We start from the raw sequence: 12560 nt of genomic DNA, 5'->3' as shown, positions 1-12560 counted from the left end.
CGTTTTGTTCTCTTCTATCTATTCGCCCCGGCCTGTGACCTTCCCCTCAGCTCATCCTGAGTGTGGTTCACCTGGTGTATGGGCGGGTGGGGGGGCACAGTGGCACCACCGTGGGGGGAGAGTGACCCTTGGAGCCAAATGTTGTACTCCTCTCTGGGCATCTGGACCACATGCTGCAGGGCAATCTGACCGGAGAGGGAGAGAGGGAGAGAGAGGGGGAGGTTATTTAAACAGAGATACAGATAATAAATGTGCACTGATACTGAAAAGAATCAAAAGTATAAAGTATATAGACTGTAAATCAAAAACTGGAGCTTTGTGAGAAATAAAAGCAGTGGCAACCAAGCTGAAGAATCCTTTGGAGCCACACCCCAGCCACAACTTTCATGTAAACACATTCATACACCAGCAATCATAGACTACACCACCGCCACCCCACCCCCACTCCGGCCCACCCTGGTGTCCTCAAGCAGATCCAGAAATGGAAACCAAACCAGTCATCTGTGGTGGGTTTGATTCAGCCCCGAGCTTCACTCACCAAAGGAGCACAGAGAGGAGAAACTGCCCCCTTTAAATCAGTCGGCCATCTTTGCTGCCCTCCAGTGTGATTTATCAGCCGGCTCCCTGTCATTACACCTTCACTTATCTCCTTCCCAGTGGAGCAGGAATGTACAGCCCCTCATTTCTGACCGGTAGAGGCGTGTTCAGACGGTCTGGGGGTCTGCTCAGTTTAAAGCGAGGGTCCTCTCTAATTGAGGGTTTGGTGCGAGTGACCAGGAGTTTATTGTCAGGCTTAAGTTTGGGGGAAGAACGGGGGGGAGTGAAATACCTGAACCTGGTCCCTGTGGGAATCATTAGAAAGTATTCCTGATGGGAACAAAGACAGTTTTTTTAGTTGTTGCCCAACTGCAATCAGAACTTGGCTTCACAATCTAGACCCTGTGTCCTCCTGGAAATCCACCTTCATATTCAATTTGCTAAACTCAGATTGCATTTCTACATAATGCAGTGTGGTCTTGCCTGGTCCCAGTGTTTATTAGCAATGGAGTAAGTTGACAAATAAGCAAAAAGTGGAATGCTAAAGTGTGCCCAAGCAAATTTCCGTCAGTACGATAAATAGTAATGACAGTTTGACTTTTAGACTTTAGACATGTATTGTCCCTCTAGGGAAGTTCTTTTTCACATGACCATTTACATTTCGTATACTTTGCAGCCGACCCATGAAACGATACATAAGTTTAGTGATGGGGCCGTTCGATATTACAAAAAATGAATCGGTTTGCATACTGCAGGGATCCAATGCTCAATAGAATTTATTAATGATGTGACGTTTTGAGCGTAGGGTTCTATATTACACCAGTTTTCAAAGAAATATTATGTATTCTTCTATGTTAAATACATTATGAAATTCTACCGACGGAAATTTGATTGGACAATGGACACACTTTATCACTAATGTTTTAACAAATTACAAAATGAAGTTTGTGATTCCAGACTATTTTTATATTTTCTTTGACATCAATGCAAATTTCCATTTCTATAGAAACAGCATATTTCTAATCGTATCTAAAATACTGTTATTTTCAAATCTGTTATTTTATCCGACTAAACTGTGGGAGAGGATGTTGCTGTGTTATGTAGCAGATCCTTGCTTATCGTTGAAACACGCGTCTGTTCCCAGTGTGATTTTAATCTGCTGTGACATGAAGCCGAGCTGTGTGTGTGTGCTGTACCTGGATGGCCACACACAGCTCGGGCAGACGGAGCTCCCACGGCTCCAGACCCCCCAGCACCCTCAGGAAGACGTGGGGTCGAACCCTGATCGTCTGCTGCCGCTCTGCGAAACCCCTCAGCTTCTGCAGCACCCGGCTCACCGCTCGCTCCCTGCACACCTCAGCGGGCAGGCGGCTCAGCAGCGTGGACAGCCTGACGGGAAAAGAGCGGAGAGCGGCACAGGTGTGTCACATATGTGCGCCACATGTACATCTGGATGCACAGATGTATGAAAAAAAACATAAACCTGATCCCCCAACCCCACCCAGCCACCTCTCCCCCCCTTTCACCCCAATAAACCCTGTCATCCCCACGCGGCTCCACATTCCACACCAGATAACGTCTTCACCAGGCTGCATACCACATATTGTTGTTGTTGTTTGGAGCCTCTGTCTCTTGGGACTCGTAGGTCACATGACGAGGAGCGTGGTGGGATTCGGTCATGTGACATAGAGCTCGATACCTCCGGAGGCCGCTGGTTAACCTCTCTCTGGATGGAGGGGGCAGGGAGGGGAAGAAAACTGAATGAAACGAAGGAACTGAGATGCAGCACATGGTTTTACTACAGTGGCACGCTGCCTGTATTTGACTTGAATTTAAATGTACATTAAGCACACGGACTGATAACAGAGCAAACATGGGCGTCGTTACATAACCAGCAGGAGCAGTTGGGAGGTTGTTGAGGACGTTCACCCTCAAGAGTCAAAGTGAAGCAGTTCAACTCCACAGCAGTCAGCTGGTCAATACTACAGAACTGTATTGCATCCACTTGAAAAAAAGAAGCTTTGTTTTTCTGAGTAATTCATTACACGCTTGTATGTTATATGTTATTAAATATACACTCTTAATGTAGTATATACATGTTACAAGCTTGACTGTATGTTTCTAAGTGGAGCATATATAGATCTAATAGATCTATGATGAAGTGGAGGCTGACTTGACCACAGCGGTTAAATGTTACTTGTGGGTGGAGCTTCTCATGGGATTTTGAAATCTCGTTAAGTCAGAAAAATATTACTCAGAAAAACAGAGAAAATAAATTAAAGCAGAAGTAAGCGATCCGGTCGTTTTGGCTAACTTTTTGTCAGCCGATGGAGTTAGCAGCCCCCGCCCTCGTCATGGTCCTCGTCCCTACGTCACCACATTCACGCGCATCCCTTGGCTGCACACACAGCCCTTCATGCCGTTTTCTCTCCCCATTGGATAAAGGTTGTAGGATACAAGGAAGTATACAAGAAGTTTTCTCATCGGCTTAGCAGAGCAGAGTGACTATTGCGACTATTTAAGACTTATATTAACACAAACATTCCGCTTACTTCTGCTTTAATTACTCAGAAAAACTGAAAAAAAAAATTACCCCGAAAAACAGAGCTTTGTTTTTTCAAGTGAATGCAATAGGTCATACAATACAACACATGTTAGTTCATGTAGTTAAAGTTCATCATATAAATGATGATTCTGAGAAGCACAGCCCTGTGATCCCCACGCTGATTTGTGATTGGTCCTCTGGGGACTGGATGGTTGCCAGACCTGGCTTTGAGCTCCAGGACTTCGATGTATTTCTGAGCCGTCTCCTCGGCTCTCTGGTCGAAGGCGGCTCTCAGCTCCTGCAGCATGGAGGCCTTCCTGCTGGTCACATGACCGATGGCTGATGGGGGCTGAGCAGGGCAGCTGCATGTGACACAAATGAGAGAGACAAGCCATAAATTTATTAGTCGCGAGATCTTTTTCCCCCAGCTTGAAAATGTCAAATAGAAAAGACCATTCAATAGCAGATGTGTTGAAAGAATGAAGACTGTATTTGTTTGTTACTCTGGACTCATTTACAAAAAGAGTCCCTCAGGAACTCTAACTATATTGACACATTGTTCCCTGACTTTGGTGATCTAAAATGTATTGGGCAGCCATCATATTTAACATTTTGTGTTAAATTGTGATAAATCTACAGTAAATGACAAATACACCTCAGAGGATAGTTGGTAAATCACCTGGCGGCACTTTGTCAGACTTTTTACCTTCAGTCTGGTCTTCAACAGGTGACTGGATCAGTCAATAATATTTCACAGTTTGGCCTGTATACTGTATATCCTTCACTGCTTTGCCTATATTTATAATAACATGCAGCAAGACTACAGTAGGTTTTGATAATAAAAACACCAATGACCCACACTCTTCACCCAGCAGAGTCACTTTCCACTGTAAAGATATACTGCTACACTAATGCTTTTGAACCTAGGTCATTTAAGTCTGAATTCCCAGTTTTGAATCCTACATATAAAAACTACCATATAACACATATTTCTATCTTTTTGGTCTCAAACTCTTTGTCTTGGACTTGGAGCCACTTTTGTTGTCTTGTATCCTGTCAGGTGAAGGATGGGTTGTGGACACAGGTGCCGTCAAACTGGAACAGCAGACGGTTATAACAAGTAAGACTTGTTTAAAGAACAGACTGTTAAAATAGGGATGGGTCATATGGATGAGAAATGTCATGAGACTGGATGTTGCATTGTCACCTCAGATATAGAATAAACCCTTTGTCCTGTTTCCTTAACAACTAATCCTGGTCCCAGTCCATGTTTATGGGCTACAACCACATCAGCGTTCAGAGTCCTCTGTGAAACTGGGTCATGTATGTTGTTATTGGTTCTAATGGTGCTGGTACTGGTTTTTCTATTTGACAAATGCAACTCACATGATCTTTTGACATGTTTTATGTGAATTTAAACCTCTGAATATCTGTAGATGAATATGTGAAGCATGTGTTGTGTTGTTTGTTACAACTAATATGAGCTAATACGTATATGTTTGCTGTTAATTTGATTATGTGTTCCACTGCACGATTCTGCACATCAACTACTTACAGTTAATTTTTAAGTCAAGTGTTGATGCAGACCTTTTCTACACAGACTCATAATTACTGAGAGAGCCATCAGGCTAAGAGAAAATAGTCACCCGACCCCGTGTAATCAGTAACTGAATGGTGGCAATCATGTGATCACAGCTTTAACAGCAGAGGTAAATATCAGGTAGTAGAAAACGTCAGTGGCAGCATTTTTTACGACGTGCCCTTTTGTCCCTCAGCCACTAAACAATGCCACTAATACCCAACAAGAAAAAAAAACAAACAAAAAAAGACTCCTTTGAAATCACAGACGTTGAAGCTGTGAACGGGCCAGAGGAGGGATGAAAATGGGAGTGGGCTAAAAATAGAAACTCAAATTGAAAGGTTGTCGCCACAGAGCGACAGTGAGAATACAGGCTGAGCTGCTGCTGCTGCTGCTTTCTCTGCCTTTGCTCTTCAAGCACAATCATTCCCGGGTCACAGATTATTGTCCTGACCGTGACAGTTTAGACCTTTGTCCTCTTTATGATTAGCTGCAGTTTGATCTGGGCAATCAAGCCTCTGCTACTGTTTCAATATTGCAACAGCCTGACGGGTCAATGGGAGGAACGACGGTAATCAGAGGAGATTTATAGCAGCAGATGTGTGATGATACCGGGCTATAATCTTTATGTTTATCTGCATTTATCGTATCACCACTGAGGTTCAGGCTGCCGACCTTTAAAGGGATAGTTCAACATTTTGGCAAATTGTCCCATTGCCATAATCCCTTTAGTCTTAGAAGTAGGTTCATTACCTTTAATTGTCGGTGCAAGCTGTTTTTAGAACGGCGGAGCAGAGCCGTGAGCTGCTCAGAGCTACGCTACGGAGGTTAATGGGATTTCTTGGTTTCCCTCATCAAACTCATCCAATACACAATCCAACAACTCCAAAACGCTCTGGTGGACAAGTTGTGACCTGCACATTCACCACGCTATGAGATAATAACAGAACGCTACGAGACAGAGTTGTCTCTGCTATGCTATGACTATAGGGATTATGGCAATGGGCCAATTTGCCAAAATGTTGAACTATCCCTTTAAGGGGCTTGTAAGGAAGGTAGCAGAAACCATACCTGGCTGCCACACTGCTTGTTCGGAGGCTTTGGCGCTCTTTCTTGTGTCTCTGGCGTGCATGTGTAGGTGTGTGAAAACCTGGAGATGAAGAAAGGAAAAAAAAAACATTTAATTCCTTTCATTTGCTCTGTGCACCCTCCTCTCCTGCAGCAGTGCTGCTTTTATTCATCTAGAACTTTCTCTGACTCTAAGATTTTAAATTTGTTTTTCACAAGTGTGGTTTGCACAAGCTAAAAACGTGTTATTTTCATATTGGTGCATGACATTAACTTGACCTCAACCTTGTTCTTCCTGCAGGACAAGTCACCATAACCCTCCATATACAAATAAACACAATGTGCTCATCTGTCTAAGTTAGTTCTCCGACAATTTTAGGTTTCAAATTCTTAAACACCTCAGTGTTGAGTGTTGCGTCTTTTGTCACTGAATAATTCATATGCCTTCCTGTTTGCATGCTCTGCTGCTGTTATATTCTCGTCACTATCTTCTTCTCCTTTCATATTTTCCTCTTAAGCACAATTAACTTCTGCTTTCAATTCCGAAGGCCACAGGGGAAAGAAGACGAAGTAAGACATCGAGGAAGTAATGAAAAATGACAACAACAACACAATTTTAAAAATCCTCTAAATTAAAAATCTCCTGAGATGTTAAGTTTTAAAAGCCTAAAGGGCAGAATAAAAATGCAAAAACCATCATGCTTGAGCATAAATCATTTTGAAATGAGAAGATAATTAACTTTTTCCCATTATTTTTTTAGATATGTAAAATACAGAGCTACAAATTAAGGCAAACAAAGTAAAATAACGTTGAAACATGAGGTCAAATTGTCTGTTGTGTTTCTATGTATTGTGTCATGGTTCCCCCTGGTGTTCACATTGGGTCACTACACCATTGCAACTATGAGAAAAGTTGCGCACTCTCCCTCTGAGCAGGAGCCACTAGTTCCTACATAGATGTTACACATGGCGGTGACACAATAACTCCTCATGAAGCTTCCCCCCGAGAGCACAAAGCATTCATTAAAATGTTAAATACCAGCCTAAACGATTCAACGTCTCTATGAACTGTGACAAAATTAATCACAGTGTGGCAAATCACAGGGAAGATGAGGCGCTTATTAAAATGTACAGCACGATTCCTCACGAGGAGCAGCTATAAAAACCTGCAGCCAAAACTGTAATAGCCAATAACTTTTGCAAATTGGCTGGCTTTAGATTGAATAAATAGACTTCTTATTTTAATTATCCCAAATGAATGATTCGGATTAACTATCTTCTAAAAAAAAAAAAACTACTTGAATACTGGCGGCAGACATTGAAATGCAAAGATAAATCTGCTAATTATTCAAAGTTTTACAATTCCTCTTTTCATCAAAGAGTTGGAAAAACTACTTATGTTTCTTTTCTCTTTTTTTTTTCCTCTTCTCAAAGTAAAGAAGTCCTTTTTCAACTTCATTTACCAGGAAAAACAATGTAGTGTGGGCAGAGCTGCACATCTCCAGTGGCCAATTTCTGGATTTGAGACATAACTCTGAGGATTAGCTGCAAGAGCAGTTAATTGCTTTAAACCAATGACGCTGAATTAATCCTTTGATTTTTGGACTCCTTTTATGATTAGAGCAAGAGCGCAGGGAGACAAGAGGGAGAGAGGGAGGGAGGGAGGAGAGAAATGAAAATGTGAGAGAGAGGGAGGGAGAGAGAAAGAGTAATGGAGAGGAAAAAGAAGAAACAACAACCTGACAAAGACTGAGGCAGCGACGGCGAGCTCGGCGGTCTTTCATCGGGGAGGTAATGATATGAAACCTGTAATCTACAGGAGGCGGGGGTCGGCGGGGAGATCAGATGACTAATTATTACTGTGTTCTGAAGCCTGAAGCAGTGCACTCTGGGAAAGTGGCGCGCGGGGCACCGGGGGGGGCTGAGTCCTGGCAGAGAGACTCTGATCACCCAGCTGAGTGTATCAAACAGACCCAACTCTTATTTTGGTTTCCATTTCTGGCTCAGCAGGTGGCGGGACAGTGTGTGTGAGTGTGTGTAGTGTGTGTGTGTGTGTGTGTGTGTGTAGTGTGTGTGTGGACGTCTGTGTGTGTGTGTGTGTGTGTGTGTGTGTGTGCAGAAAGGTTGAACAGGGAATTTTTTTTTGGTTTCTTTTTCTATAAAGCCATCTCGAGCTCGAGCCACAAGAGTAAAGTGACTTTTTAAGGCTTTTTTATCATTAGTTTGTGTCAAAGAGCCGTTTCTATGACAACAGAGATGAGTTTTTCTCTGAAACGATTTTGAGAGATTGCACCTTCAACAGTGAGCGTTTCAACTGAGTCTGTTTTAATCTTCTACACTGTTGCTCAGAGACTGATAATAAAGTTGTTATTTTTTTGTATTTCACTGTCAAGGGTAAACAACAATTAGTTATATGAGACATGAAGAGGATGCTGAGTGAGGCCGTGTGCTTAAAAAGTTAACCTCTTAAGAGATGCTTTTTTTTCTTTGTGCAACATCATGAACCGATAATAAAAAGCTTCTTTCCTCTCAACCCTTTTGATTACAGTCATAACTGTGGTCTCCTTTTAAAGGCGCCTCTTTATGTCTTACAATAAAAAAGTCAGACTGAATTTAAGAGATATTGAACCAAAGTTACAAATGGTAAAATACACATTTGCCTTGCCTTTGGTTTCAGTATTAAAAAGTGAATGTCAGGCCTGAAGTAGTGGCTTTTACACACGATCAGCCATAGGGATGGGTATTGATAAGAATTTAGCGATTCCGATTCCATTATCGATATTGCTTATCGATTCGATTCCTTATCGATTCTCTTATCGATTCTCATTGGGTGAGGGAATAAAAGAGAAATGGGTTTGTTTGCATTAATGCAGTGGTTCCCAACCTTTTTTGGCTCATGACCCCTTTTGACATCACAAATTTCTGGTGACCCTCATTCAAGATGAGCAAGCTCAGATATTTGTATATGCTGCATTTTATTTTATTCAAGAAAGTGAATATATCAAGAATATAGTTGTTTAAGATTGTGAAAAATAATTAGTTTATTTATTTATTTATTTATTTATTTTTAATCAATTACTAGACATTTAAGGCGATCCCATTTGAATTCCAGGCGACCCCACATGGGGTCCCAACCCCAAGGTTGAAAACACTGCATAAATGGCTCTGACATTAAAAAAGTTGACAGGACCGACCTGCCTGGACAGGTTAACACTAGACCACTGTGGCTGTGGGCCAGTTGTGCTCACAGGAGGAATTTAACAATGTTTCCATTACATGGTTTTTATGCATCTGTAGGTTATTGTTTTCATAACGTTCGTTTTTATGCGGAGTGAGCGAGTGAGCGAGCGAAAGAGAGAGAGCGCGCCAGAGAAAAGACACAGGGCGCAGCTACCGTTTCACGTGGCTACGAGCAAAATCTGAAAGGAAGTGGTTAGAATAAAGAGAGAAAAACAGAAAGAATATGTAGCCTGTTCAGGAGACGTTGTCCTGTCCTCACAACGTGAGGGAGGGAGGACCGGAGGGTGGCTCACAGGTTTAGTGATGAAGAAACGTCACTGTCAGCTGCATCTGTCAGCAGCTCCGCTCCACACAGACACGTGAGAACAAACGGTGACGTGTGGATATAAACACTAAGCACCCTCATTTATAATGAAGATTGATTTTAACGGAACGTTACGTAACGTCATTAATCAATTAATGCGCGAGTTTCTGAACCAAACGGAATCGATAAGGGAATCGTTAAAGCAGACACGCACACGATTCCAAGAATTGATCCAAGTTGGAACCGGTTCCGAAGAGGAACCGGTTTTCGATTCCCATCCCTAATCAGCCATAACATGAAACAGGTGACAGTTTTTATTGTATGAATGATCGTTGTGTGTGTAAATATATCGGAGTAACCCTGAGTTTGCTTTGAATTTTTAAAACTAGTCTTAAAACCCATTTTTACCAAGGGGGCAGTTATCGGTCTGAGAAGTGAAGCTCACTTCCGCGTTCAAAAAACTGCAATCCCCTCGGATTCCTCTGGGGGCTGGTGTCAGAAGGGAGCATTCCCCATAGACCCCCATGTTAAAATCGCCGACTTTACATCCTCAATAAACATGTTAAAAGCCTGGTGTCAGAACGTTTTTTCGTCTCAATCGATAGTTTCTACCCCCGCACACACTCTGAGGGGGGTGAATTTTTTTTTAACTCTACCGTTTTACTGTTATTAGGTTAAAATTCTGGCCAATCAGGGCGCGGAAACGTTGAGTGACAGGTCCGAGCAGCTCCGTGAACAGCTGCTTCGAGGCCAGTGGGCGGGTTCTCGGCCGGCCAATCCAACATGGCGCTGTTCAGGCCGCCATATTTGAGTCACAAAAACGACTCCCCAAAACCAATGGGTGACGTCACGGACGCTACGTCCATTCTTTTTACAGTCTATGATTTTTACTCGCTGGCTTTCAACACCGCATGAGACTCTGCTTTTGTTTTAGTGTTTTATGGTTTGCTTTTATTTATTGTTTTATTGTTTCGAATTGCTTTTAAAAACAATGAAACAACAATTCTACTGTCTGTTTTATTTATTTTATTGCCTTTAAAGTGGAGGTGAAGCAGCCAGCCAATTTAACATAATTCATTAAATGGATTTCCAGTGTGCTTAAACTTAGACAAACTAACACATGAAACACAAGCATTTAGGAGAAAATGAGAGTTGAAAATTGCATTTTTTAGCTAGTGCGCCGCCATCTTGTCGTTCGACTGTCCGTGACGTCACGGTGTTGGTTGCCTCGGCTGGCTGACAGCCACAGACAGTGAAAGTGAAGGACATAGCTACAGACAGAGACGGTAAAACATGAAACTGTGGAGGCACTGGATTAGAACAGACACAGAGGAGACCTCTACTGTGTTGCTCCTTCTGTGAACTAGTTTTACAGTGTTAAAAACTAGAAAAAAAACCTCTGTTTTCATTAACTGCCGCTAAATGAGCCGCCGCAGCAGCGGAGCTGTTATCAAGACTCCTCTGCTGATCTTGGAGTGATCATTTCTACAGCATGTTTACATCAGTCTGGATGTGGTCCAGAGGAAAATTCTGATCAACTCTGAAAGTTGATCATTAACCGGATCAACCGACAACAACCTGACTTTACTCCGAAAGTTTTCAGTTTAGCTGCCACAGCCCGTCCTCCCCCGACCGGCCCACGTATTCACACCGTGATAAGCATCAGTCACCGCGGGGAGACGGGCTGGACCCTCCGCTAGTCCGCTCACACACCGAGGGATCATTCACAACCCCACACACACACACACAGCAGCGATCTGATGACAATGGTATTAACTGTAATAGCGCCCATCACCAATAAATAAGAAGGGAAGATCTCTGATCTCATCCTCCACACACCCAGCCCTCAGCAGAAGACTATTCAAACAATAAATATGTCTTACCTTTACAACAGGTGTCCAAAACAGTCAGCAGCAGCAGTCATCCAGCTCCAACTGTTTAATAATCCACCGATATTCCCGTTTACATCGCGTTCCTCATCTATGGCAGCCAGCGCGGTGTTTCATTCATTTGCATTGTGTGAAAAAAAAAGTTTTAGCTAACGTTAGCGTTAGCTTTAGCTTTAGCTCCTGACAGGAGAGGCTGACAGAGGAGACAGTGAAGCCTCTCTGCTGCTGGTACCGAGTCCAGACCACCGGTCCAGACTCCAGACAGTCCGACACACCGCGTCCGAGCCGCGCGGACTGTGTCCGTGTAGAAGTAACGTTGGACCGGGAGTAAACAACACGGTGGAACCGGACAACACAGACCCGGTTGATCAGAAACACGGCTGTTGCCGCCGCTAATTTTTTTTTTTTTTTCACACAATGCAAATGAAGGAAACACCGCGCTGGCTGCCATAGATGAGGAACGCGATGTAAACGGGAATATCGGTGGATTATTAAACAGTTGGAGCTGGATGACTGCTGCTGCTGACTGTTTTGGACACCTGTTGTAAAGGTAAGACATATTTATTGTTTGAATAGTCTTCTGCTGAGGGCTGGGTGTGTGGAGGATGAGATCAGAGATCTTCCCTTCTTATTTATTGGTGATGGGCGCTATTATGTCATCAGATCGCTGCTGTGTGTGTGTGTGTGTGTGTGTGTGTGTGTGTGGGGTTGTGAATGATCCCTCGGTGTGTGAGCGGACTAGCGGAGGGTCCAGCCTCTCTCCCCGCGGTGACTGATGCTTATCACGGTGTGAATACGTGGGCCGGTCGGGGGAGGACGGGCTGTGGCAGCTAAACTGAAAACTTTCGGAGTAAAGTCAGGTTGTTGTCGGTTGATCCGGTTAATGATCAACTTTCAGAGTTGATCAGAATTTTCCTCTGGACCACATCCAGACTGGATGTAAACATGCTGTAGAAATGATCACTCCAAGATCAGCAGAGGAGTCTTGATAACAGCTCCGCTGCTGCGGCGGCTCATTTAGCGGCAGTTAATGAAAACAGAGGTTTTTTTTCTAGTTTTTAACACTGTAAAACTAGTTCACAGAAGGAGCAACACAGTAGAGGTCTCCTCTGTGTCTGTTCTAATCCAGTGCCTCCACAGTTTCATGTTTTACCGTCTCTGTCTGTAGCTATGTCCTTCACTTTCACTGTCTGTGGCTGTCAGCCAGCCGAGGCAACCAACACCGTGACGTCACGGACAGTCGAACGACAAGATGGCGGCGCACTAGCTAAAAAATGCAATTTTCAACTCTCATTTTCTCCTAAATGCTTGTGTTTCATGTGTTAGTTTGTCTAAGTTTAAGCACACTGGAAATCCATTTAATGAATTATGTTAAATTGGCTGGCTGCTTCACCTCCA

At 43.2% G+C, this 12560-nt stretch overlaps 1 protein-coding gene across 2 annotated transcripts; it reads right to left on the bottom strand.

Annotated features, from left to right (window-relative positions):
* Window positions 1–7: 7 nt before the first annotated feature.
* Window positions 8–5878, bottom strand: LOC146981000 (uncharacterized). 2 transcript variants are annotated; one of them, XM_085788098.1, is made up of 5 exons: window positions 5733–5878; window positions 3304–3444; window positions 2135–2263; window positions 1734–1926; window positions 8–185 (listed from the first exon to the last, which is right to left on the bottom strand). In XM_085788098.1, exons 2-5 carry the CDS (start codon window positions 3387–3389, stop codon window positions 15–17), a joined length of 579 nt encoding a protein of 192 aa, XP_085644224.1. In that variant the 5' UTR covers window positions 3390–3444; window positions 5733–5878; the 3' UTR covers window positions 8–14. The 2 variants fall into 2 exon arrangements, with proteins under 2 accessions (XP_085644224.1, XP_085644225.1); XM_085788099.1 differs by having other exon boundaries at window positions 2138–2263; window positions 5733–5877.
* Between the last annotated feature and the right edge of the window lie 6682 nt (window positions 5879–12560).

This window comes from Trachurus japonicus, chromosome 9 (assembly GCF_045865225.1).
Source record: "Trachurus japonicus isolate A0001 chromosome 9, Traja_1.0".
In the NCBI taxonomy this organism is placed as follows: domain Eukaryota; kingdom Metazoa; phylum Chordata; class Actinopteri; order Carangiformes; family Carangidae; genus Trachurus; species Trachurus japonicus.
The sequence above is the reverse complement of the archived record's forward strand: the minus strand, read 5'-3'. Positions and strand labels throughout refer to the sequence as shown.